The 26,707-nt window shown below is 37.2% G+C and overlaps 1 protein-coding gene across 4 annotated transcripts in view; it reads right to left on the bottom strand.

The window, feature by feature from the left end:
* mnb (minibrain) overlaps positions 1-26,707 on the bottom strand; it is a 128,920-nt gene that overhangs the window by 10,551 nt on the left and 91,662 nt on the right. For all 4 annotated transcript variants that reach the window (XR_011109094.1, XM_068776180.1, XM_068776182.1 and 1 more), the window contains exons 4-7: positions 3,495-3,683; positions 2,224-2,371; positions 1,151-1,324; positions 216-328 (exon numbers count right to left, since the gene is read on the bottom strand). Coding sequence is in view for 3 of the 4 variants with exons in the window: in XM_068776180.1 (XP_068632281.1) it covers positions 216-328; positions 1,151-1,324; positions 2,224-2,371; positions 3,495-3,683 (624 nt within the window). In the remaining variant the exon portion in view is untranslated. The remainder of the gene's footprint in view (positions 1-215; positions 329-1,150; positions 1,325-2,223; positions 2,372-3,494; positions 3,684-26,707) is intronic.

The raw sequence follows: 26,707 nt of genomic DNA, 5'->3' as shown, positions 1-26,707 counted from the left end.
ATCATTCCATATATTATTAAAAGACAACAATATTCTGTAACATACCGAAACGTTGAAAATATACGTTTTAATTTAACTGGATTTGGGTCAGGTTTCTCGAAATAAATGGGAATTGTATTATAAGTCAAAATAATAATAACTGAATGAACATAAGCCATGATTCGATCTTGGTGTGTGGTGCAACTAATTTTCAAACAATTATATAATAAACTTACCCTTTGACCTAATTGACACGAACTGCCAAAGTCGACGATCTTGATTGCTGACCTTTTCGGGTTGCATAGCAAGATATTCTCGGGCTTAAGATCACAGTGAATTATATTTAATTCTGTAAAGTGAATAAGATAAGTTTTAGCAATATAAATCGATTGTTTTATATTCGTGTAATGTTAAATACACTGGTATATACCAGTTACTATAACTTGGTATAACGTAATCACTTTAGTACCGTTGATATGGTTGAAATTTCTTGTATAATAATAATTAGTACGGATCAACAAATATATGATATTGATAAACAATGCACAACTCCTTTATAGGCAATTGAGTACGGTTTAAAATGACCCCTTAGGAATATCACATAAATATTTATAGAGTTCAAACAAATTTTAGAAAATAAATCTTTCGACAGTGAGAGCAAAGGGTTTCGTAACCGATACTACAGCGAGGGAATTGCTTTAAACACCTTATTGAAGATGTTTGTGGAACATATCAAATGAAAAACAAAAAAGTTCTTTTTTTGCTCTTTTGCGATTATGGTTTGTTTTAAACTCTCAGTTTTTTCTTAATTTGAGAAATTTTGTTTGTAATTTCTATTAAATTGGGCTCTTCTGCCATTCTTCTCATGAAGTACAAGACAGTTGTCTTTATGCAAGAGTTCAACTTGATACTATATTTTGCAAATCTTGATGTACACAGCTCACTGTTGTTCAACGAGCAATGGAAAGAGTTATTGCTCGGGATATTCTCTAAAAGATTAAATCAGAAATGAGGAGATCCGTGGATGAACTAAATTAACCGTTATCCGTACTAACCAGTCTTTTTGGAAACCTTTGAGAGAGGCCTATGTCCAAAAGTGGACGGCCTTCTGCTGAAATAATGATGATGTCGTTTATGTACAAGTGATACGGGAAATAATGTTATCGCTCACCCGGCTGGCTGAGGAATAGCAGTGCGGTGCACAGCTGCTGCGCGAACTTGCGCGTGAGGTTGAGCGACACGCCGCGGAAGTTGGTGTTGCGCAGCAGGTCGTACAGGTTGTACGACAGCAGTTCGAAAACGAGGCACAGGTGGTTCCGCCACATGAAGTGACGCTTCAGTTTCACTGCAATAAAAATCGATATTATTATTAGGGTTGTTAGAAATGTTTCGATCTTTCGGAAATATTGATATAATTTTTAATAAATCCTTATACGTTGACTCAAGCATCCAAAAAACCATTGAAGTTTATTTTAAATGAAAATCCCTTCTTTTTCAGCCAATTGACCTTTTAATAGATTCTCTATATTTTTTATGACAATTTTTCTTCAACAATGTAATTAGACTATGGTTACCAGTAAAATATATCGAATAATATAGCTTATTTAAAAATATTACATGCCTTTCGATTGTGGAATGCGTTACCGCTAAGTTCAAGACATGCTAAGTCATTACTATTTTTAAAGAAACTGTTAAGAAATATTTACTAGACCATTGATCACTATCTATTTCGTACGGCAAGTACGATCCATATTTATTTGATGATTTTGTTTATTGTTGTCTTTATACTTATGTATTATAATGTATTCAATATAACCATGTGTGAATAAATGTATGTACACGTGTCTATGTTTCTATATATGTAGCTTTTGTCTATATATACAGTTTAAATACCCGCTATTTATCCAACTTTTGTTTTCTTGCCATAGTTGACTGAAAGAAATTGTCTCATGTGTTATGACCGTGTGTGTGTGATTTTTTACTATTATGCATCAATGTTTATTTGTACTAGCGTGTGCTAAATTAATTATTTTAGTTTTAAATGAGTTATTTCGTCTGAAGAAACACGCTTTCAAACAATAGAACGGTAAAATAGTATAAAATATGACACATTTGGCCACCAGCAATACATCATTGTAATCATCTGAATATGAAATTGTACAATTGTTGTGTATGTGTGTTTATTGTAAGACATATAGTGCTCGTTTAGCCGGCGTGATCTGATCATAGACAACGGTGACTTACCTATATAATACTTATTTTCGGCGTCTGCCTTGTTCATCATTTCTAATAACTTGACTTCTATTTGTGCCTGGTTTAGGAAAGGTTTCTTATTCTTAATTATTTTTATTGCTACTTGACATTGCTCCTCATGGTCATACGCTTTCACAACCTGCAAAATAGAGATGTATAAGATGCAACGTTATGACAATAATCACGCTCCTAAGAAAACGTTTCTCTCTCTTTTTTTATACAAAAATTTAAATTGTCAATTAATTTAACATTATAGGTACTAAGCTACCATCGGCTTGGAATGCTGATCTGCTGAAAAGAGCCCGACTGAGGCATCAGTTTGTACTCTGTTTTAAAAGGCAATTTAACAATGCATGCATTATAATATGATCCGAGTTCTACTAATTTGGATAAACTAAAAACTTGAATATTGTAATAGGAATAATTTAATAATTTACTTTATTTTTAAATTTGAAATAAATAATAAGAAGGTCTAAGACGTGTTGTGGATTCATACCCATAAGGATTTGGTATGTTTAAGTTACTTCAATACATTTGGGGCGTAGGACCATTTTTATATATATTTAAATATTCACATTTTACTGCTTTTGCAGAGAATTGTTGTAAGTTTTTAAATAAGCGTTAATAATAATAAAGCGATCAGTCTATACAGTAGGAGAATAAATGATGCTTTGAGGTGTCCCGGACGAGGGAGCAGGTCGGGGTGGAACTGTATAGACAGCGCTATGAAAGATCTGTGAGTGGCTAAGTAAACGTTAAAAATGTCGGTAATTTTGCTCAGTTAAGCGGCGAAGGCAATAAAGAGTCGAAGAATAAAAGACTAGGGTTGAACAAAAAATAGAAAAGCAAAACTCCCCTGTTCAGTTAACCAGAAAGTTTGCTCAATAGCCCGTTTATTCCCATTTTTATATACTTTTTAAGCTATTCTGTATTTAACAGAAAATCCACAAATCTAGTATTAACTTTTGAACCTTATAAAAATTAACGAAAAGAATTGCTTAAAAAGGTTTTTAGTTAGAGTTCTTGGGATCATGTTATAACAACAAGGGACAGCTTACAAAAAATTGTTTTACATTAAGGAAAGGTGGTTCAACATTCACTGTTTTTCGCGACAATTGTTAAGGTATTCATCTTTTATCAGTAAGTAAACGATATTTTGTATTGTGTGTGTTCAGAAGGAATGCTGTCATATTTTCACACTTGATACTGTGTCCTTTAGGCCTTCAGTTGCCGAAAAGTATGTGAATGCCATAACTCCATACCTGTCCAAAGGAGCCTTTTCCTATGGGCGACGAGATCTCGTACCGGTCGAGGAACTTTTCTCCCTGCTTAATGATGTAGTCGTGGTTGTCGTCGTCGTAGCCGTCGTTGTATAACTTTCTCTCTTTCTTATGTGAACCGTCATCGCCAAGGTACTGTTGCGCTCTCCGCTTTTTCTTTGCATAGTACACCTGAAGAAAAAAAATGTATAAAGTTATGAGAATGTATTCATAACACTCTTATTTATTATATCTGTTACGTTATAATAAAAATGCGCATAAAGTGCCTAACAGGCAAGTTTAAAATATCCTTCAAATCTCGGTCAATCGCTGCATCAAATCGATAGCCCGTGAGAGCCGTATTTCTCGCTGATACAGCAGCCTTATCTTAGTTGACGCGAGACGACAGGAGGATCAAATAGAAGCGTAAGGTTTTATTTTGGTGAAGATAAAATTTATTAGAAACACGATCGCAGAAAGAGTTTATTTTCGCTAGTATTACGTAAAATGAGCTCTTATGACGTATTACGTAAACTGTACTGCCAAATGTCCAAAACGTTGGGAAAGTATCCATCATTTAATAATACGGCCGCATTATGTAGGCGAGGCAATTCGCGATAAACCACACTCTTGACGTTTTATATGAATTTATCATAACCGGCGCGGAGTAAAGCAGACGCGTGATTTTGAAGCATATTTTACGAAAAGGCTTCGAGGAAGTATGAATACTAACGATGCAATGCCGTAGGCTGTAAACGTCTAGGCGGCCTACGCAACCGTATGATATATATTGTGTACAATGGGAGGTTTGAACGCAAACTATATTGCTTCCGTTTCACGGCGTTCATAGGGTTTCATTTTAGTTTGGTCTATTACATTGTAGGCATATTTAATTATAATCCTAACCTAATATATACACGGGCAGAGTTTTACATTTATTATATTAAAGAAATTTGCTTTAGTACATAATTTCGTATGTTTAAGTAAATGATAAAACATTCGTTTATAGCAGACGAACCTGTCAATATAGCAATTTAAATTTAGTTCCGTATGTATTATTTCACTTTCTGAATTTTTTCATATAATGTAATGGGTTAGATTTTTTTATCAGAATAACAGATCATAGAAGATCACCACATTATAGATCAGTGCAGCTGTCTTCACCATGCATGCATGCTTTCTTTACCAATAATCAACGGAGCTTTGTCGGCTAAAATGAAATACCGCAATGTAATTACGCTCGTCATAACATTATAACGTAAAGCACGACATCGAATCTGTTTCATATAATTGGATACTAAAAAGGTTTTTCTACTAGTTAGTAATTTCTTCCCAGACCACGGCGCGTTCGGAACCCTCATAGCTTTAAGTTAAAAGATTGATATTATTGCTTATAGTGAAGTTCAATTTTATTCTAGTTTTTCATATTGAACTTTTCTGGTAGTCTTTTCAACCGTACATAGTCATTTTAAATGATCCTTTGTGGAAAGTAATAGTAAAAAATAAATACAAAATTAATATCATGAAGTAAATATGTCACATTATTAGTTTAAAGATGTGTAACTATATGATTGTCAATATTAAAATTATACAGCCCATTCGACTAATCCCCGGAAACAGCGACGGTATTTACGTGTGAGCCATTAATTTTTCTTACGATATTACAAATAAACCACACGGACCGCTAGCTTTACGGAAAATTGTTATCGAAAAGATTAGGTTAATACATGGGCACGTAACCAAAATCCACCGTATGCGTTATAGGAAATGACGCGTCGCGGAGCGCGGGAATTTCGGCCGACGGACGTTGACCCAAATATGCGGTTGACATTGATCGACGATGGTCGCGATACACCGCTACAAAACATTCGGATGCGTGGACTACAGGACGCAACGTCGCTACATGTTTGGATTTTTAACATTCATATATTACGCTGGTCATTTCCAACATAATTGTCACACGAACAGTTAGTTAACAAATACCCGAAAATAATATGTAGTGGTTGATTAGGTGTAAAAGCTTTAAAAGAATGAATGTATAGAAAATTCGCTTTAATTAATGCACGGTACACTCTGGCCAAAAATCAATGGTTTCAGAAATTATAAAGATTATATAGTAAAAAAAATGTTTTTGTTTAGATTGTTAAAGTTAATTATTGTTTATTATTTGTTCCGGTAGACTGACTGCCGCAAGTTATTGGCCTATCGTTTACTAATATAAGAAAGAAATGAATGTAACATATTTCAGAGTGATCACTTTACACAGTACAATTGGAAATAAGTGCATTAATATTACTAATTATTTATAGGTTCCTATTCCTTTATGGTAGTATAGGGATAGTTCAGTTAAACGATTGATTTATTAACATTTTACTTATATTAAATACATTTCAATTTCAATATAATTAGCTGAGTATCTGCGTGATTAATCTGTCCGGGTAGAGGCAGACGCGTAGTCAGACAGCAGGCGGAGGCGACCGGAACTCACTATGAGTCGTCGGCGCTGCGGCACGTCCTGCGACGTCCGCTGCGCTCGGCCGCCGCTCCGCAAATCGCAGAGCTATATTAGCAGCGACTGCATGGCATCGACGGCGTGTCGGAAGTGTCGCATATCGACGCGGCCATACGATAACCCAAATTTCCGAGTGCGACCTATATCTACATGCAGGAGGCACGGCATTGTGCGGACGGGCGCCGACACACATCTACATCGTTTGTTGACCGACGTTAGTGACGCTAGCTAGCGGAGTGGACGGGCCTAGCCATGCGTCAGTGACATGATGTGATGCGCGGCTTCTCTGGCTTCCCCGACGTGATGGTACGGGGTTTCGTTTCGGAGACTCGATACGTTGTATACGCTGGCCGCTATCCGATTACCGGTGGCGTGCGGCGTGGTGGTGGTGGTGAGATGGTGGCGGTGAGGCGGGCCAGTGACCGCGGCACGTGGCCGCGAGATGAGCGCGTCGGGCCGGGGAGACGGCGCGCGGCGGCTGTCATTGATTTTCCCCGCCTCCCCCTCGGGCCGAGGCTGGCTCCCCCCGCCGCGTCTCACCCACTTCCAGCGCCCGATAACGAGGTTAACGGGCGACGTGAGCGTCTCCTAAACTTTAATTATACTGGTACACCCGTCGTGCATGTTTAACCGGGCCTCTATTCAGCAGTTTTGTTAACGACGCACCTGATAGCGGGATGTGATCCAGTGTTCGCTCGACGGTTAACTGTCTAATGAACGCCGTCCGAACCAGGCGAAGAGACATAGCCGCACGTGAAAAACGCGCTTTGCCGATTCGAGTCTCGGTAACAAGGTGCCGATGAAAGCCTCTCGAAAAATAAACATCGTGAACTTAAAAGAAACACCAGCCCTTGAATATTCCTTACCTTACAATATCGCAAAGACGAATACTATTAGTTCAAAAAAATTAAATAACATTTACTGCTGTACGTACGTATTGTGTACGTGTATTTTTTTCTTTCGCGTTTCGGTTTAACACTACGATCTGTTTACGATCCATCGATTTCATATGACGTAGTTAGTCTTATAATGTCGCCCGGCACAGAGTGCGCCGCACAGTTCCTCGGCAGATATAAGCATATCTCACAGTTATAGTTTGTCCATCTGAGCCGTTATTGCATTTGAATTTTATGGAGGATGTTATTTCGAAAAAATAAGAGTGATATAACGAATCGTTCTCAAGTCAGTATAAATAAACTACTGAGATTTCCAAACAAGCCTTGACTGAAACAATGTTTGCAATGCCTAGGACATAACGCGCGTGCTACCGCCCTAATGAAAATCCCTTTCTTGTTCGTTTTGAAACACTAAGCTGCCATTTCACGGCAGAAGAACGTTGCAATACATGTTATTGGAATTTTCCAATTTAAAGTACGTAAGTGAGTCATTCCTTTTTGGAAACAAATGTAAAATGCCTTTAGAGCGTGTCGTACAAAAATTGTCTATGAATCATTTAAAGGGTTGCGCCACAAGCGACGTTTAATTTTAAGTACAGTCTTAGTGGGAATAGTTTCGGGTACAATTGAATAACAGCAGTTAGGCCGAACACGTTCTGTTGAGAAATCGTAATTCAGAACTTCTGAACTGGCTCGCACTAACGACCTCCAAAATTACGGATAATTGCTTCGCATTAAATTATTGCACTTGCTTTTAAATACCTCGTCGAACTTAATAACCGGTAGTATTGCCGCTTATTATCGGATCATATGAGTACACTTTTTCTTTCTATTTTTAATGAACAAAATTAAAACTTTTGTGTCCCCTTAGCACTAATTAAAGTTCATTCACATGATTGAGTTAAAGTCGAAAATTACCAAAAGTTACATTTACAGCATTGCAAGACACAAACTAAAAAAAATTGTTAATAGAATCTTCATCATTTCAGCCGTAGAACGCCCACTGGTGAGTGGATCTAGAGGCCTCTCATATATCTCGCATCCCATATATTTTCAACGGCTGTATTCTTTGTAATATTAATGACATAAGAAATAATTCCATTTCACATGGGCTTAAACACATACTTAAAGCGCACCTGGTACCCTGTCTTTCTCCAGCAGTTACACCTAGAACAAGAAACCTCTATTCTGCTGTTGTATTTTTGACAAAACATCCCGTGCAATTGACTTTCATGATATATGTCGATTGGAAGTAACGCTTTAAAAATAAGAACAGCATTGACAAAAAAACCGCACTTAATATTTGTTTAACAATTTTATTAACTGAGGTTTTAAAATTTCTCTCGAAACAACTGTGACTAACACTTACATTTCTGTGCAAGCTTATTTCTACATACTTCCGACTCAAAGTGACGTATAGCTTATTACAGCATATATATATTATATTTAAATATGTATATAAATATATAACAGTATTTTACGCACGCACACACAAATTACATTGTTTTTGCTATAGCAACAACGTTGAAGAGTAATTTAACAGCAAAACTTAACAATTCAATCTAAAGTAAATTTCACACGAGGCGTATAATGACGTGAAGCAACTTGTCACTTCCAGCGGAGCACAATTCATTGTATTTCCGCGGCTGTCGGTGATTCGATTATGTGAGCCCACCGATGATACGAAGCTCGGGCTGGTGCCTGTTCTAATTTTTTGTTAATACGCTTCCGTAATAACGCTTGTGTATATGTATTTATTTATTAAGAATTTTTTTGTCGCTTGTACAGCTAGAGGTATACAGCAACCTATCAAAGAGAAATCCTAATTGTTGCCTGTACAAGTAGGTTTTAATATTTGAAATTCATATAGAAGTGAGCGTTTTAGTTAAGGTCGTCTGGGGACGCCAATGACATACCTTATTACAAATCTATGGGGAAGTCTGTCCGTCCATCCACTAGTACGTACAGCTGAAATGATGATTGCGCATTTTACATTTTACTCTTCATGATAATTCATTGTTGACGTAACGTATGATAGCGATAAACTACAACAGGGCCATATGCTTGTTTAATGTTTATATGAATTTCCTCTTTATAAATAAGTTTTGATTAACTTTATTTATAAAGACCAACCCGCCGCCTCATTCTTCAAGTTTAAATTACGTCAAATATCTTTACCGCTCAGTGTTTCGACTTTTTATATCACAACGAGTTAAGAATTAAATAATAAGATATCAAAGCTATACATTGATATTACCGTAATAATTTAATCAGCGACAAAAAAAATCAGTTTAAAAATAGTTACAAGATTTAGGTTACTAAATAATTTAAGAAAGGACTTGGATAATTGAACAACTAACAAATACAAATAAACACTGTATAGCTCAAAGAGGAAAAAAAGGAAATTAATAAATAATAATTTATCGTAAGGTACATCAAGTCATCCTAACATTAGATAGACATCTATGCCAGCAGACAGTATGTCAACAGTAGACTTGTTAAAAAATAATCAAACGTAATGTGCAACATTTGAGGGAAATGAAGTGAGTGTGTCGGTCGGGTTATTGACATGACGCACGTGCTCCACGCAGCGTAACCGCAGCGTGACGTCATCGCAACCTCACGAAGCGACGAACGGCTTGAATCGTCGCGAATTCAATCGTGATCGGAGCGAATCTGTCTGGTTTTTCATTGTCAAAGCATTCCGGTATTGAGTGATCTGGGACGATTTTTTGCATAAAACTCCTCACCTTTACAAAGTTTATCTATTCGTGAGTGATTACTACGCACATAAACATTTGAATACACACTTGGTACAAAAAACTAAGGGATACTTCATACAACGAGTTTAAAAGCTGTATTAAGCTTTATTTATGTATATAAAAATAAATAGGTGTCTATACGTCTGTACTGGATAGATTCATCTCATCGCCGTGAAAATTTAGTAAATTATTAGGTACAGAGAAAATTTTTGAAAAACTGTTTTTTTTTCACTAGTTTATGTTTGAAGATAACTCTCACTGCCTTTTTGTTATATTTTTTTTAGATAAAATGCATAACACAGCAACTCATGAACGGGTTACACCCAGTCGATCTATATTGTCTTATAATCTGCGAGGTCGACTAATATACAAGTATACTGCAGGTCTTGAACGATTTCAGATTTCATTTCCTTAAAAGTTCCATCATTGCAGCAACAATTATAATTTATAACTTCTTTCAATTGTTTCAGTTCACTGAAGTTCTTATGCTAAAGATGAATGTTGCTATTCGTTCTACGATTTAATTATTTTAAACTTATTATAAGGGAGCCGCCTCAGATGGAGGGGTGGATCATTCTTTTCTTTAGATTACAATGTAATACAATGTTGTTAATATTCAGAAGTAAGTAGCCCTGTCAATAAAACAACAGAGGTTTAAAAACAGACATATCCTAGATACTATAAAAGCAACAATGCAAATTAATTTATTTACAACTAAATAAAATAAATAAATATATGAAACTTAGGTTTCGGGACAGATAACCACATGAGGTGCAATTCGCCTTGCGAGAAGTGCTAGCGTGGCGCGGGTTCACCAAGGATCGCAGCCCGTCGCGCAGTGGCGGAAATCCCAAAAAAGCAAATTCAGTTACTAATTAATTTTTCATAGGCAAGCCGCCGACACCCCAACGATGTGCAAACTACCCCCGCACGTTAAACGCCGTTCTGCAGCCACTCCGTAGCCGCGTCGCAGCCGGCCCGCAGCCGAACCGTCGTCGCCCCGTCAATTAGTGCGGCGGAACTGCGCAACTTTACATCATTAACACCATAAAAAGATAGATATTGCGAGAAAATTTGTGCAATCTATTAGGAGTTTTAAGAGGGGTCGCGGGGGTGGATGCGTGCAGAGTGCAGCGGCGCCGGGGTGAAAGGGGGGAAGAGGGTGGAAGGCGGCGCGCGCATCTGTGCATTCGGCATATTTACCCCGATAGTGGGCGGGCGGGTTCACTGACCCGACCCAATGCAAGGCCTGCGTACAGTAGGGGCCCGTTTCATTACTGCCACCGCACCGCACACCGACGCAAAAAGCTAACACTGTGCGTCAAGTGGGCACGCACGCTTTTTTTGTTTTAATCATCTGGTAGATACGGGCGCAATTCTGTTTCCGAGAGGTGCAGTCGAGGCGAGAGAGAGGACGCACCGCGGTGCCAACTTTGGACCGACGTAGCCATATCGATCTAGCGTTTATTTTCATCCTAGGCTAGGTGAGTGATTTAAAATTTATAGGCGGCTAAAAGGCAGACATCGATTGCCGTAAGAGAGCGCGGAGGCTGCCGAGTGAATGCGTCCGACTTTAGTTCGAAGAAAGAAAATACATTTGGACAAATATACAAATACAATGGCGATAGCGGTGGTCATGAATACAATAGGTCTGGTCTGCACGGCGCAAACACCGACAGTGAAGTAAAGCGGCGAACCCACACAGGGATCATAATTACAGCCCGGCATTCATAAATCCAGTGATTAAGGCAGACAGACACATTCACGACTGTAAACTGTAGACGTCGGTATACTTATGCAAAGCCACCCTTGCAGTCGACGAATCGGATGCAATACTATAACCTACCCCAAGCGTTCCCCTCGGTGCGGCAGGTCAGGCTGGCTTTGAAGGGCATTTACATAATAACCGAGCGTGTATTTAAACTACTATTCCTTAATAATACGTCAACAAAAACACACAAGACATAGCACGTTTCATAACTTATTACAGCATTACGATACGACAGTTGCAACTCAATTACCCTGATATTATATTAAATACGTCATCAATTGTCTAAAGAGCTAGCCGAATGTAAAGTATACAGTCTGTTGGAAATCACTACAAGTTCTATCTAGCTCGCGAAAAGATGCTGCCGTCGTAAATCATAAGTTAGTAGTACCAGAGCTTGTTCGAGTACCTCGTAAAAGTATAACCGCCGGTATATTGCAAACAAGTGTGTTTGTATACAATGAAATTTGTGTATTGATGGTTGATTTATTGAATTTATTTAGGAGCTTGCTCGTCTCTTATATTCGCGTATGTTGTCAAAATTATTCAGCGTTGAAAGACTCATATAGTTAATAAATTAAATTAATTGCGTTTACTTTGAGAGTGTCCCGAAAAAGAAATGTTTTCTATTATTTTTTAAGTAATACTAAAATAATAATAGATCTTTGTATAAGTATTAATTTGAACTACAATACTGGATCGCTAATCATGATTGAATGTTAAAAATGAATAGTGCAAATAAGGACTTATTACAAACGGAAGTAAATTAGGAGGGCATTTAATTGACTTACAGAATAACAGACAAGGCATCGAGATTAACAGAGGAAAACAAAACATAAGCGGATTGAATCCTTGTACCTTAATTTGTAAGACTCTTCCAGCTTACGATTTCAATCGTATCCCCGACACAATGCACTATTCAATAGCACAGAGTAATTTCAATACATTCTAAGGTTGTTCGTAACAAGTTAATTAAATACTAGAGATAGTATAGGTAAAATGAAAGTTGCTTGCTATTCAGATTACTTTCTTTTTAATTTAAGAGATTTTAGGTTTTTAAATCAATAAAATTGTATTGAATAACCAAAATTTTTTATTTTGCACATTTTTATTAACTTGTGCACGCGACCTCAAAACAACGAAAGTCGTATAGACATTTTTTTACGTTTGTATATATTTACACACATACACATCGAAATGTCTTGTGTGTAAATATTTAATTGTAATAATACTTAATTTTTTTGTAGTTCGCGGTCATTAGAGGAAAGCCTCAAATTTAATTCCTTCCCGTAAAAATAACGAATGAAGTTCTATTATTTATAAAGGTTCTATGGCAGTTGTACAAGTTAAAACAATAAATAATCAGCTAATACTAAATTTTCGTCAATATCTCTACCTTTTTTATTAGACCACGTTGGGTTAATCAACAGTGATGGGTAGGTGTGAATCTGATACCATCATTTCAGCGCATGGATTAAATATGTAGTTACCTAACCATTGACTATTGTTGGTTCTAACAACACGCGTTAAATTTGTGCTGTTAAAAAGAATATTTATGATATGTTATACCTTAAATTTCCTAATTAAATCGACGAGAAACTTACGACGTGAAGTCATTGAAATTCCTTAAATTATTAGCTACTAATTAATAGTAACCAAAAAAAATCTATAAACGACAAATTATTAAACATTGCACAATTACATTTCCAGTGTCGGTGCACAGGAAATGTCTATAAGGTAATAGACAGACGTCATTTTGGGTTAAATAAGAAGTGAAGTCAAGTGTTTTCTTCACAGCGGCAAATCAATAAAATTAAAAAAAAAAGAACTTTTATTATGATGTACGCGCTCTCGGGCTCCGCTTTGATAATCGTTTTAAGATCTTACGATATAGTAGTACTGTTAGGGCCAAACCAGTTTTAATTAGTTAAATGAGTCATCAAGTGACAGGAGAGCACGTGCGACGAGTTTAAATATTAGTGGAGTTGTGCAACAATGATATGCAACATGCAGTCGTCGAGTCTCCAACTCCAGCAGCAGCGGCTCCGTCGCCGAAGCCGAAGCTGAAAACTAATAATTAAATCACGGGGAAGGGAGTTCCCCGCTCCCCACGCGACGACGCTGTACCACGAATCGTCCATTAAACATCATGCGAGTTCGTGTGCAGTGCTCGTCGCGTCACCACTCCAAAGTTTGACCTCGCAATTACTAAAATTGGTTTGATTTACCATTTTAATTGTAACAAAAAGCTTATTTTTGTGACCGGCGCGGAGGGAAGCTCCGTCGGGTCGTTGCAAACTCGACCGAGTGACTTTCGGGCGGAGGGTCGATTAGGGATCGGCGGGGTAGCGCGGCGCGCGCGTCGCGGATCGCCATTTTGAGCTGTGGTGTGATGCCGTTAAGGCGTAGTTTCTGTCGGTGGTGTCCGTAGGCGCGAGAGAAGAGCACTCGAGGTCGGATGCTGAGAGCGGGGCCGCCGGGGCGGGGAGGGGGGATGGGACAAAATCGATAGAGTCGGGCGGCGCGCGACGTCTTGCGCCCCCGCCCCGCGCCCCCACCGCGCGCCCCTCTAATGAATGAGAGCGAACATAGTCATCTCTGCGGATGGCGGCTCCAGCGCTACGCCGCCGCCGCCGCTGCGGTGCATCGCCTCTAGCCGCGATAACGAACACAACCCAGTTCAATCCGTGCGCCTCAAAATATATCCTACTGCCGCATGCTTATCTATTCTTTCTGCACAAATCTTGTCTTCTTTTATACTCTTTTATGTATCCTACATTAATCTCTAGTACTTTCTGCTCCGCTGTCGATTGACGATTACAACTCAAACGATGTAGGTACATATGAATTTATTCCCGGTCTGAATACTTTTTCAATCTGAGAGATACGTATGACGAATAAGAGTATATTTATAGCATAATTAATTGACAAAGCTTTATATACCTTCACTTCTTCCTTCCCTTTGATGAAATAAAATGATTAGACTAGATGTTTAAATAATAACAATCCCAATTAACTATTTATGTTTATAAGGTACGAAATTCAATTATCACAGTTTTGTAGTATTACATTATGTAGATAGCAGGTTCATGAAATGAAAAGCGTCGGAATCGCATAATTGTGATAAACTAAAGGAGAAACCATTTTGTGCGAGCCGCGATGTTATTACTGCCCATCAACAAAGCCATCAATTGTTTTATTTGCGTCGTAGATGCTGTCTTGAGATTCAACTAAATTGCATGGGAACAAGGTACTAAGCATTCCAGTTATGTGATTTAGTTCTCTATGAAATTTGAGCTTTTTAGCGTACTGTAATGCTGTAAAACAAAGCATCATCTCAATATTTAGTTAATTTACATTTTTTATACAGAGTGTTTGAATATGGGTATAAAGTTTTAAAAGGTCTATCGCAATCCAATATTAAATAAATTAAAATAATATGTTTCTAATTGATCACTCTCTACAGAATGAACAGAAAAAATCTTTTAAGTTTTTTGCTGACAAATGAGTTATATATATCAATGTCAATCAATATTCATACATAAATATTTGACACCTATGACCAACCACCATGCACAAAAATAAAACATATTTGCACAAGTAAACTTTGTTCTATACTGTTAATCAAATTATGTTGTGTTTTAATAATTTTAAAACATTTTTTTCATAACAGGAAGTACTGAACAGACTCAAAGTAGAGGGCCACACAGGCACGCAGCTAGCGTGTTGAAAAACGTCTGTGTCTAGTGTAGACTCACCACGTTTCAACTTGTCAATACGGGACAGTTGCTATTCCGGGCTAAGAATATACCATTCATAGTTCTGAAGTCAAGCAAGTAGTCATGTAGACATTTATTGAATAAAATAAATCCTAGAATTACGAAAATCCTAAAATAATTACTCGTTGGGAAATAATGTCTGTATAATGTAATTTAATGAAAATAATATTGTCATAATGCTTAAATATAGGTTAATCGTCGTCTGAAAGGTTCCCGAGACTGCAATAGGTACACTGCAATAGGTAACAACATAGACAAGATCAGCCATTGCGGCATTCTTTTGGTAAGGCCTTGCAGAAAGCTACCGGCTGACAAGATGATGATTGGAAAATCCTACAATTATAATTAAAATAAACTTGTTAAACAATAGCCAAAAGTCGAAACAATTACATCGTCTCGTACGTTCAGACTGAATATATCAAAATGACAATATCATGTTAAAATAATTGACGATTCAAAAGTGCTTGTAAATGTTTACTCGGATAAAGATATTTTGAATTTAAATTAAAACAGCGTAACGTTGTATTGAATTAACAGGAAATCCTAACACACTGAAAAATATAGAAACCCTAGCGAGACTAGGTAACCGTTGTATTAATAACGCCGGCCCCGACCGCCGTACCAGCTGCAGCTCGTCAGTGTTTTTGGGCACCAACGAATGACGCTCATCTAAAAGTCATTTAAATGAACCCCGTACTTAATATTACGGCGTTGTATATTTGGAGACCGTGACAATCTTGTCTAGCTTAGTTTTATACAGGATGATTGGTCATAAGTATCAAAGCTTTAAAGAGATGAATGTATTACTCCTTTGCCGTCAATTAATATATGGTACTCTCTATCGAAAAATCAATGCTTTATAACAAGAAAAAGTGTATTATATTGCTATTTACCACATATTAAAATTAAGTACAAATTAAAATTAAAATTTTGTTTATAGTGATCGCTTTATACAGAATTATTGGAAATAGAGGCTTTTTTTTAAATAAATTAATAATTAGTCAGGATGTGTTGCTTCTCAGTTTTTTTTATTATGTATTAACATGTTCATTCTTTACAATGTAATGTTAAAAAAAAATAAAGATATTTTTGAAGTATCAACTACGAAAAATATTAACACAAAAAGCAAATATCAATTCATAGTTACAAACATTAGGGCCCGAAACAACAAGTAACCGTTCGATTCCTTGTTATGTAACAAAATGAATGTTGGAAGGAGCTTCTGGTCGCGCTTGGACCGGACTGCATTTAGTGGAGCAGATGAGAGGCGGCCTTAAACTGGGTCATGTTAGTACCCGGGCCAAATGTCCGCGCCGCACCTGTGTATACATCGGCGTTACGTGTATATGGTAATAAAAGAGGATTAGTCAACACGTGCGATTCGGACTTAACTTGACCCAAATTAAATTAAGAGGCCAGGTCATACGATTATTCCTTTTTCATACCAAATAAGGTTAGGCTCGATATCTGAAAATGGAAACAATTTCAAAAAATTGCTACTGTAGCCTTAAGCTGTAACATTATTATTACTATAAACGTCACTGATGTAATGTTAATACGTTGTTGATAAAATAATTACAAAAAAATAAATAAAAGACTTAAAAATTTTCTTTTTACTTGAACTGATATCAAAATTTAGTATTAGTAATACTCTTTCATCCGTGTGACTTAAGATTAATTTGCAAAGTATGTATACGAAAAACCATACAAAAGTCAAAGACGACTTTTGCCGGCGATAATGTCCATGCACTAGTATTATCTGGACGTAAGGTTTATGTTACGGAGACGGCGCAATCTGCGCTTCGAGGTCAGATGCCGAAAGGTATCGATAAAGAACTGAACGCACGTGGTCAGACATACTCGCGCACCGAGAGGAAAGAAAACACTCGTAATGCACGTACGAGCACACAGTATGTAATGAAAAACTTAACATTTTTCAGTAATTATATTTTAAAACCATTTTACATTAGAGCCAATCACTCTCAAACAGTGTGAGTTCCGTCTTTTTCACTATCCGCACGAGTTCAGTTAGTTGCGCGACAAGTCCTTAACGAGCAAAAATCCTAACATTATATACTGTGTTAATAAAGCAAGAGAATTGAATGAGTCGCGACAGAAGTTTGCACATATTACAATAATACTTCGAGGGGTATAAAGTTTAAATAAGCCCACAGGGAAGTTTGAGAGCCGCTCGGAAAGTCTACATAGGTCCGATGAAGTCACTAGTGAAATATTACTGCGCGGGTCGTGATATTTACACACGAAACTTAAATTACAACAGCAAATACGCCTGATAAGGCTGCCGAGTATATCTCTATTACAACATTATCTTGAACGACACATCGGTGTACAATAAATAATTGATTGAAATTATCACTGCTTCACAGGCACGAAATAATCGTTGTAATTAATTGAAATTGCAAAGAGCATAAAACGATCTTTCGTAGTTTAAACAATTACAAAATGGCGATCCATTAAACTAACATACCATAGTAAGGAGTCGGAGTGATCGCCATCGGAGCGTATCGGCCAGAGCCCGGAGAAGGGCGCCGCTGGATCTCTCCCCTTTGCGTACCATCCTGCCTTCACGCACGGCTGCTAGGTCACTGCACTCTCGGCACTTCGAGACCGAGCGCGAGGGTTCGCGTATCGGAGCGGCGCGTGTGATGTTTACCGTACAGCAACCGCAATTATCGGACGCGGGGGCGCGACTGGCCTGTTATCGCGCCGACACCTATTCTTCAGCACGGCCGGTGCACGTGAGCGGAGAGCGCGACCTCGTTGTTTTGGTCACTCGCCTGGCGTCCCACATGTGTGTCGGGAGCATTAAATTGTCGTACGCGTCATGTGTGAAGTGCGATCTAAAAAATACCCTATGGCGATTCGAAACAAAAACGTCATATTTATATATTACATCCGACGATATTTCGACACCGCTCACGCATTACTAAAATCCAATCCGAACAAAAAAAAATGTTGTTACAACTTGTATTAGGTGTATCTAACAATTTATACCGGTGATCAGGAATTGTAATGAAGGTCATCAGTCTTTACGGAATCTTGATATCGTTGCAATTAGTGTAATATGAAATGGTATATGGAGTATATGGTGAGGGGATATGAAATGGGCGAAACAAAGTCCAAGTGCGGTCAAGCGCTTGTCGGCGCAACGGAATTTGCTCCTTGACTAGATTAGCATGCGTTCGTTTATTCCGCGATGAGGTATATAATTAGAGGCGCGTCGGGAACGTGGCAGCTATCCAGGTCGATCACTCGGGTAACGGGACTAGACTATATCGGGTACGGTCATTGACAGGAAGATTTTTCTGGACTCATCAGTTTATAATTTATTGGTTTAATTGGGTTTGGGTAAAGGTGTAGAAGCTATTAAGGGATAAATGAATATCCCATTTGTCAGCGAAAGCTTTTACAATTACCCATGAATAAAGTGATTACTCTGAAAAATGTTTCATTCATTTATTTTTTCTATTGGAATGCGACAGGCCAATATCTTCTGACAGTACAAAATCTGCGGGAACACACAGTAAACAATAATTAATTGTATAATGTTATAGTTCGAATTTTAAAAAATGTTATCATTACGCCATTTGCTATTTCTGAAACCATTATTTTTGGTTTAATGGGTTACAGCAAAACTTTTTAAGTTAATAATTGATTAAGGAAACTGCTACGAGGAGTGGACGTTTCGTGTCGCAGAACCTGTGTTTAGCGTGCAATGGGGTGTCATTATGTCGTCACTTGACAATGTCAATAGTAAGGTTTCGGGGCAAGGAAACATATGCTCACCATTGCAGGACTTCCGTTTAACTTACACTAGCACCTCGCTCATGGTTGTTTTTAACTAGTACGCCCAGTATTATCCACTAGGGACAAAGAAAGATTTGTTAGAAGTTTTTTTTTTTAATTCAATGGTGAACGATGAGCGGTTTTATCGTGACCTCGCCATCATTATGAACCACAATAATCACTTGTAATATTTTTAATTTGTAATTATATGTATTGTGTCTATTATCGGTTAGCTTGCACCGTATGAAAATTAAGGGGGAGTAGAAGCAATGAAGTAAATATGTAATAGAAATGATGACAACAAAAAAAAAACAGACCGTAATTTCTTCGTTACCAAAACCAAAATATATCAAACCAAACCAACATAAAAATGTTGAATTTTAGTGCTAATGGTAAATGTAAATATGGACTTTTATACTTTATCCAAACAGGATGTTGTCATTATCATTTCGGCCAAAGACAGGCCTCTCAATAGACTTCCAATAAAATCGTTTGAAATCGGACTGCATCCATCGTCTTCCCGCGGCCTTAACAAGGTCGTCTGTCCTGTCCACCTTCCATGCGGACATTCTCCACTCCAGATAGTTAAGGCGCACGTGGCCATCTGCTCTGGACGTTACGTGGCCTGCCTATTTACCAACTTGCCGATCCGTTGAGCTATATCGGTTACGTTCATCTCAAGAACCTCCTCATTTGGTATCCGATCGCGTAGAAAAATCTCAAGTGTAGGCCTCTCCACGATGATATGATTATATCAGTATTAAGAAAATTTATGTATATTTCCTCTTTCAAATAAGTAAATAAAAAGTACCTCGACTATTGTTATATTGTGTATTGTTGCCATACAAACAGCATTGAATTATAACTATCGTCAATAAGCAAAAGGGTTGTAAAAATAAAATAAAATCAATCGTAACAAACTGACACGTTTTCTCGTTTTATCTTCTAATTTTCGATAACACAAGACGGACATAGCAGTCTTATCTTGAAGAGAACTGCTGCAATATGCAATGGTACGTGTGCAGTATTATAAAAACATACATGTACAATGTCAGAAAAATTATAACACGTAACTGTAGAAGACAATTACGTGTTATCATTTTTCCGACTTTAGTATTACAACGTTAATAGAAACATGTAATATAATCTGCATTTTAAAACTGGTCTATATGAGACTTTCGCCGTTAGACATAGGTATCCAAAAGAACCGGCTGGAAGCGGTTCACAGCCAGCGGCTTCCGACGACCTTAGCCAAGGTCGCCTGTCCACCTTGTGGGTGAACTTCTTAAATGCTGTTCATTATTTAATGGCTAACATCGCTTATTCTCCAAACAAATTTTTTACCAAAAATTATGATTTGTTTGCTTTTTTTTTGCTTTGCTTTAAAAGACTTTTATTTTACGGTAGGTAATAGGTCCAGTATCTTGGACGGAATGTATTGGTATTAATAAATACAGTGTCAAGATACATTAAACATTATTTGGGTTACGCCCATAACTTAGGTCACAAACCAAACCTTGTTTACAAACTAATCATAAACGTATGTAGATCAAGCACATGGTTTCAAGGCGTCCCAAATGCAAGTGTCGCACGTGCATTTAGCGTGCAAGTGGAGAAATGTGACAAGGTAACATCAAGCGCCGACCTCAGCGTGTGCATTACCGTGGAGAATAACTTTCGACCGAGAATAGTCTGCGGCCCGAAATGCGATGACGCAGTCGCCGGCAACTGTGTCTAGGCCGCATCGTGCGCATCGGAATCGGTTCGCTTCGGTGCATCGGGAAGGACTTCGTTGAACAATCATTCTTTAAAAAATACTTATACAAACCTTTGTTTATACATATAATTGTAAACAAAATAACAATTTCAGGATTCCGTTGTGAATACAATTTTGCTTAAGTCATAATTATTATCATAACAGTCGCAGGACGTCCACTGCACATAGGCCTGCTTTTAGATTTCCAAAAAAACCAGATGGTCTGTATCCAGAGCCTCCCGACAACCTTATTAAAGTGATCTGTCCGCCGTCTAATTAAACTAATAATCATAATATGGATTAGTCATGTACAACCAATCAAATGCATAAATATATTTAAGAATCATCGTTTTACATACTTTGAAAAGTTTAATAAACAGATATTTTAAAAATAATAGTAACTAAAAAAGTTTTTCACTTAAGTAGTATAAACCATCTAAAAGAGCAGACGAAGACTTGGGCGTAGTATCATTAGTGTATCACTAGCATTGTCATTAGAACAGATTTTTTCATTCAGAGAAACGTAGTAGTTCCTGAGAGACTAAAAATTTTATGACATGCTATTTTATTACCCCACAAGGCTTTTAATTAATATTTGTATTAACTACTAATAAACGAGTCTGTATGGTATAGACGCTTTTGGAATAAATATACATTATAAATAATATGTGACATCCGAGATTGAATAATTTACATATTTTGCCTGTAATAAATACAGGAAATGCATAGCGGAGGCGTTGCTGCGAAGGCATCTCGAATATTCGTTAATAGAGCACGCAGTTTAGAGAATTTCATCTCAAAACGCTTTCGATAATGCGGAATTCAATTTTCATTGTGTGAATCTGTTAATATGTCCTGCCTCCATGATAATAAATTTATTTTATCGTTGCCTTGACTCCTAATGTTATTAAGTCTTTGAACTGTTTAAGCCCAGTCAAAAGTATTGTGAAGTTACAGCGTCTCTGATACATTTGAAATGTATATATACTATAAGGATATATAGATTAGAAATTGCTAAAATAAATGAATTTGAAAATAAAACAATTCCAAAGAATGTAATTTAGCAAAGTTTCCCAAAACTCATAACCTTAAAGAACAAAATGTCAGCGAATCTAAATTTGTATGAATAGCTTATCTCATTTGGCGACAAATCTCCGCAGTCGGCCGGAGTGTTTGCATCGCTCCCGGATTATTATTCGAGGCGGACCTTAAATATTTTTATGTGACTCATTTATTCGTCCTTTGATCAGTCGCTTTGATGCGAGGACCGGGCTCCGCAGCCGACGTTTCATCAAGGAACGGACGCCCAGAGCGCGAGACTGTTATTTTAATCGAGGATTTCTATTTTCGTTTTAATTAATGTAATATGTTGGGAAACGAAAAGATTGCTTATGAAGAGATAACAAAAATACAAAAAAAGTAATATATGTAGAAACGAGTAAATTAAAACTGCTTATATTTACTTCTCTAAGTTATTTCGTATTGACATTATAAGGAAATACTCGCGGTACACAAATCAACTACTGCATCAATATAGAATATTCATTTACGGTCTTAAATATTCTAAGTTAGTAAAGTGTCCTAATCCTTATCATTAAATGTCCACTGTTGGACATAAGCTTCCTCAATAATTTCTTATTATGGTCGGCAGGAAACGGCTTATATCGTCTTCAGACGATCTTAAATAAGTCATTTGTTAAGTTCGACGGAAAACTCCGATAAAGATGAACCTTGTGGTATAAAATATACATTACGATTGGTTAGCTTTCGTAAAAATTATTTCACAATAGAAAATTGCATCATAAGCCATTTAATTGTTTAATTTCCTTCTAAAGTAACGAACTACACCGTAATGATTCTTGTTTTTATATCTATGCCGTTCTAATTCTAAGTCCTTACATTTGTGGGTACACATGTACCTTTCAATGGTATAGAGATACACGAGTATCAAGATAATAGGTAAACGGTTGAGTGTTCCATTGTACGAAAAATCGACGTGTATAACAAAGGAACACATTACAAGCGATGGTTCGGCAAACGGGGCGGACGGGGTCCGCGTAATTAACGCCCGAAACAAACCTATAAAGAGGTCCGAATATTTCATAGCTACAGACTATTCCCGTCGCTCCGAGGGCCCAGGCCAAGGCTACAGGGAAGTATGTACTCGAATTACAACTTAGAAATTATGAGATATGTGCCATGGTTAGACATATCAAGTTAAATATTTTTATTTCTTTGACCATGAATTTATTTCATCATTAATGATTACGGCAATTAATGAACAAAAATTGACGCGTTCGTCTTATATGGTTTTTAAAACGCTCATCTGGCGCTTAAAAAGAAATTCCAAGGTCCAAGGTTCGCAAATTATCTACAATTTCTTACGTGGAAAGTAGAAAAAAATGACAATTGCTAATTTAAGAAAAAGACTTCATATTGTCTGAAGTAAAAACCCCCGCGTGCTTTAACCTTATCACTTTATTTTTAAAGCTATTAAATAACATTAGATGTCGGTCTAACGCGATGACTTAGTATATGAACACGCAGCTAATGAACATCAGAATGAAACGAAATCAACTTTGTTCACGGAGTAAACAATTGCAATTGAAATTACCAAACCTGATATAATGTTAATGTAGATAATGACAACGTGTGCTTAAAACATATTAAAAATAATGTTTTGTGAAAGCAAGAAATAAGAAAAATTCTTATAGAAATAACCGCGTAGATCACTAAACTCGTTTAGTCCCCATTACATGTATCTAAAGTCAGAGAACCCGACAATTACGCACGAGCCATTTATTCGGCAAATTGCCTCCATCGATACCAGTTCGCGGGCTGTATGCGACGAATAATTTCCATTATTTCCTTTCCCAGTCTGCGGCGGCCCGGGGCGATGTTGACGAAGACAATCGACGGCTGTAATAACATGTGCACAGTTTATTGCCATTTATATTTTTTATTCTAGAACTAATCGAGAAGGGCGTTCACCTGATGGTAAGTGATACGACCCGCCAATACCCGTGCGGGGTTACGCAGGGCTTTGTAATACGATAGCCTACGCAACACCACGTTTACGCTTTTCACTTTGAGGCAAGAAAAGATACCGATTCGCCCAGTAATGTCAAAATACACAACAGTCTCAAACTAAATTCTGCACTTTCATTTGTCAAATGAGCTACAGTGATACGTAGTCGGCTTCTAGCTAGTAAAATCGATCAGTCAAAGTTACATGAAAGTAAAATGAACTATTGTACTTAATATGAGTTATACTCAATATTTGTATCGTTTAAAAGGATAACTGCAAAATATAATTAACTCTCGGATATTTTGCATGTTCTTATCAAATTTTCAAGATCCCAGAATTTTTACCACATTACTGTGTTAATATTTTATTTATAAATAGTTTTATCAATAATACGCTAAAAAGTATTTATAAGATTTATAAACGAATACATCAATTGATTAATTAAAATATTATACTGCTATAACGACTGATAGTAATAGAAACTGGAAAACGCTAAATGTAATAGGCGCACAATTCGGATAGCCAGCGGGCGGAACACGTGACAGCGACGAGATACCGATAGTAGTTTTAATAGAGTTCTTCGTTGCACCAGATGATTGCCTGCGCTTTATCCGGTCAGACGACAGTCTGAGATATTCGCGATAAACGACCAAACAATTCGATGCCTTATATTCGTAAAAAGAATAATCAGCGTATGTATTCATTCACAAATTTTAAGCTTTATTATCTTTAATCACCTGTATATAAATAGCTTAGGGCAGTAACATTGTAAAAAATTCAATGATTACCAACGGAACTTTGTATCTAAATAAAAATATAAAATACGTAAAACATCATCATCAAGTCATCTAAAATGAATGGTGCAGGTAAGACGGCCTCGGTCAATAGATCTATTGGGCGGTACAATTCCAAGTATTAATCGATGGATTGGCCTTAAACAAGACGTTGAATTCCGATCACGGATGCCAATTGCTCGCGATTATATCTACAATTAATATATATCTGATAGTGAACGCTTACCTAACAACAGCAATGTATAAAATGTTTATTTCACTAAATGGCGAACCAAATAGCACGTCCTGCTAATGCTTATCAAGACAACATTAACATACTTCACAATTCTTTTTGGATACTCAAACATCTAGGCACCATTTGTATTTGCGTTCCACACACATATTTTTATATATTTTTAACTTCATTGGTTATGTAGAAATTTTATTAATTCATATAAAATAAATTGCCACATTTGTGGGAAATGTGTCGGAGCTTGCCTTGCTTATTTCTGGATCTCATTGTTAGTCACCCTATTTTGTAAGAGTCAAAAATAAGTCCATATCCTCTTGGTATCGGAAGCGTATACAAACCAGATTGTATGAGATCGAGTCTGATATGATCTGCACATTATTTATTATAATTGACATCAACTATGCATTATATTAATACTTTATAAGGCTAAATCATAAGAAAAAGATGAAAATTTGTGAATGTCACCATCGCAACAACGTTGAAAAGTAAAACAGCCCGATGTACAAGCGAGTACGCACGTACTTGGTTCATCTGATAAAGACGCCAGAATGTCAACGCAGCATTCGATCACCTTGAGCCATGAGACCGGTCGGGGTGAAGTTTGGCCAAATTGAAGCAACGTTATCGCGGACAGGGTCGAAGGTGTGTCAACTTGTGTGCGGGATCTAGGGACGTTAGCGTCGGTACCGGACGACGCCTTAAATCAATATATAATAAAATTAAATAAAAGAGGGCTATTATTGCTGAAAATGGCCTTAATAATAATAAGATAATATAAATATCAGTAAACGGTTGTAAAATCCTTTCAGCTTGTCTTCTGATAAATGCCTTTTCTATAGCTTTTCATTCCTTTCTGTGTTTTGCTCTGCGCATGCATGTTTGCGCCTCTTAAGACAAACTTATACAATAACAATAAATCGTAAAACACGAAAAGTACTTTTCCAATCTCAAGTCTCGATCTCGAGCGATCATGAGCCGGTAGACCAACGACATAGTTTCATGGTCGCGGAAAGTAGGCTCGATGCGGGGAGCGCAAAACTGGTCACCGTGCCGACCCTTGGGAGAGTTCTACGCCTTGCAGTGGGCATCTATAGGCTGATATGATGATGACGAATACGACACAAGAAAAAAGAAAAGAAATTGAACAAATAAAATTATGAAACACTTTTCTATTCAGAACCAAACAGTATAATTAGTATACTGAATAATAACTACACAAACTGCGAAATATTTAGACAAGTAAAACCAACTACAGTATAATAAATAAACATTTCACATTATACTTGATATTATATATGTAAGGAACAAATGTCACAATTTTGGACCAAAACCAACAATTAAAATCAAGGATTCCATTACGGGAATATAATTAGTAAATAAGCATTGATAAGTTCAGACCCTATCGCGCCGCAGGAATTTCTGGAATAATTAGACATAAATGACATGACTCATGAGAAGACTCGTTTTTGTCTCTCCCGTCGAACTATTATTGGAGGGCAGTATCGCTTCTCCATCATCATTTCGGCCATAAAACGTCAAGTGCTGGACGTAGGCCTCCCTCTTAGATTTCTTAATAAGACCAGTCGGAAACGCTGCATCCGGCGTTTGCACATTATGTCGTTTACCAACAAGTAATGCGAGAAGACCCTATCTAAGATCTGGTCATGCCGTCAATTATAGAATTTATAAATAAAATAATTTCCATCCATAAATTCAATTAATGAGCATGACGGTGTAGCTAGACGCGGCGTTTGGCGCCGTTTACGCGTGTGCCGTAACAAAAACGCGGCACGTGTATTGAACGTTTATTGTTTACGTTCATTTTCTGTCAGAACAAAGAAAACGCTGCAACAACGTCACCGTTGACGTCCGTGCCCGGATC

The sequence above is a fragment of the Battus philenor genome, unplaced genomic scaffold (genome assembly GCF_028537555.1).
Source record: "Battus philenor isolate CCGP_79_NKW_IND1 unplaced genomic scaffold, ilBatPhil1.0.hap1 SCAF_11, whole genome shotgun sequence".
NCBI lineage: Eukaryota > Metazoa > Arthropoda > Insecta > Lepidoptera > Papilionidae > Battus > Battus philenor.
The sequence above is the reverse complement of the archived record's forward strand: the minus strand, read 5'-3'. Positions and strand labels throughout refer to the sequence as shown.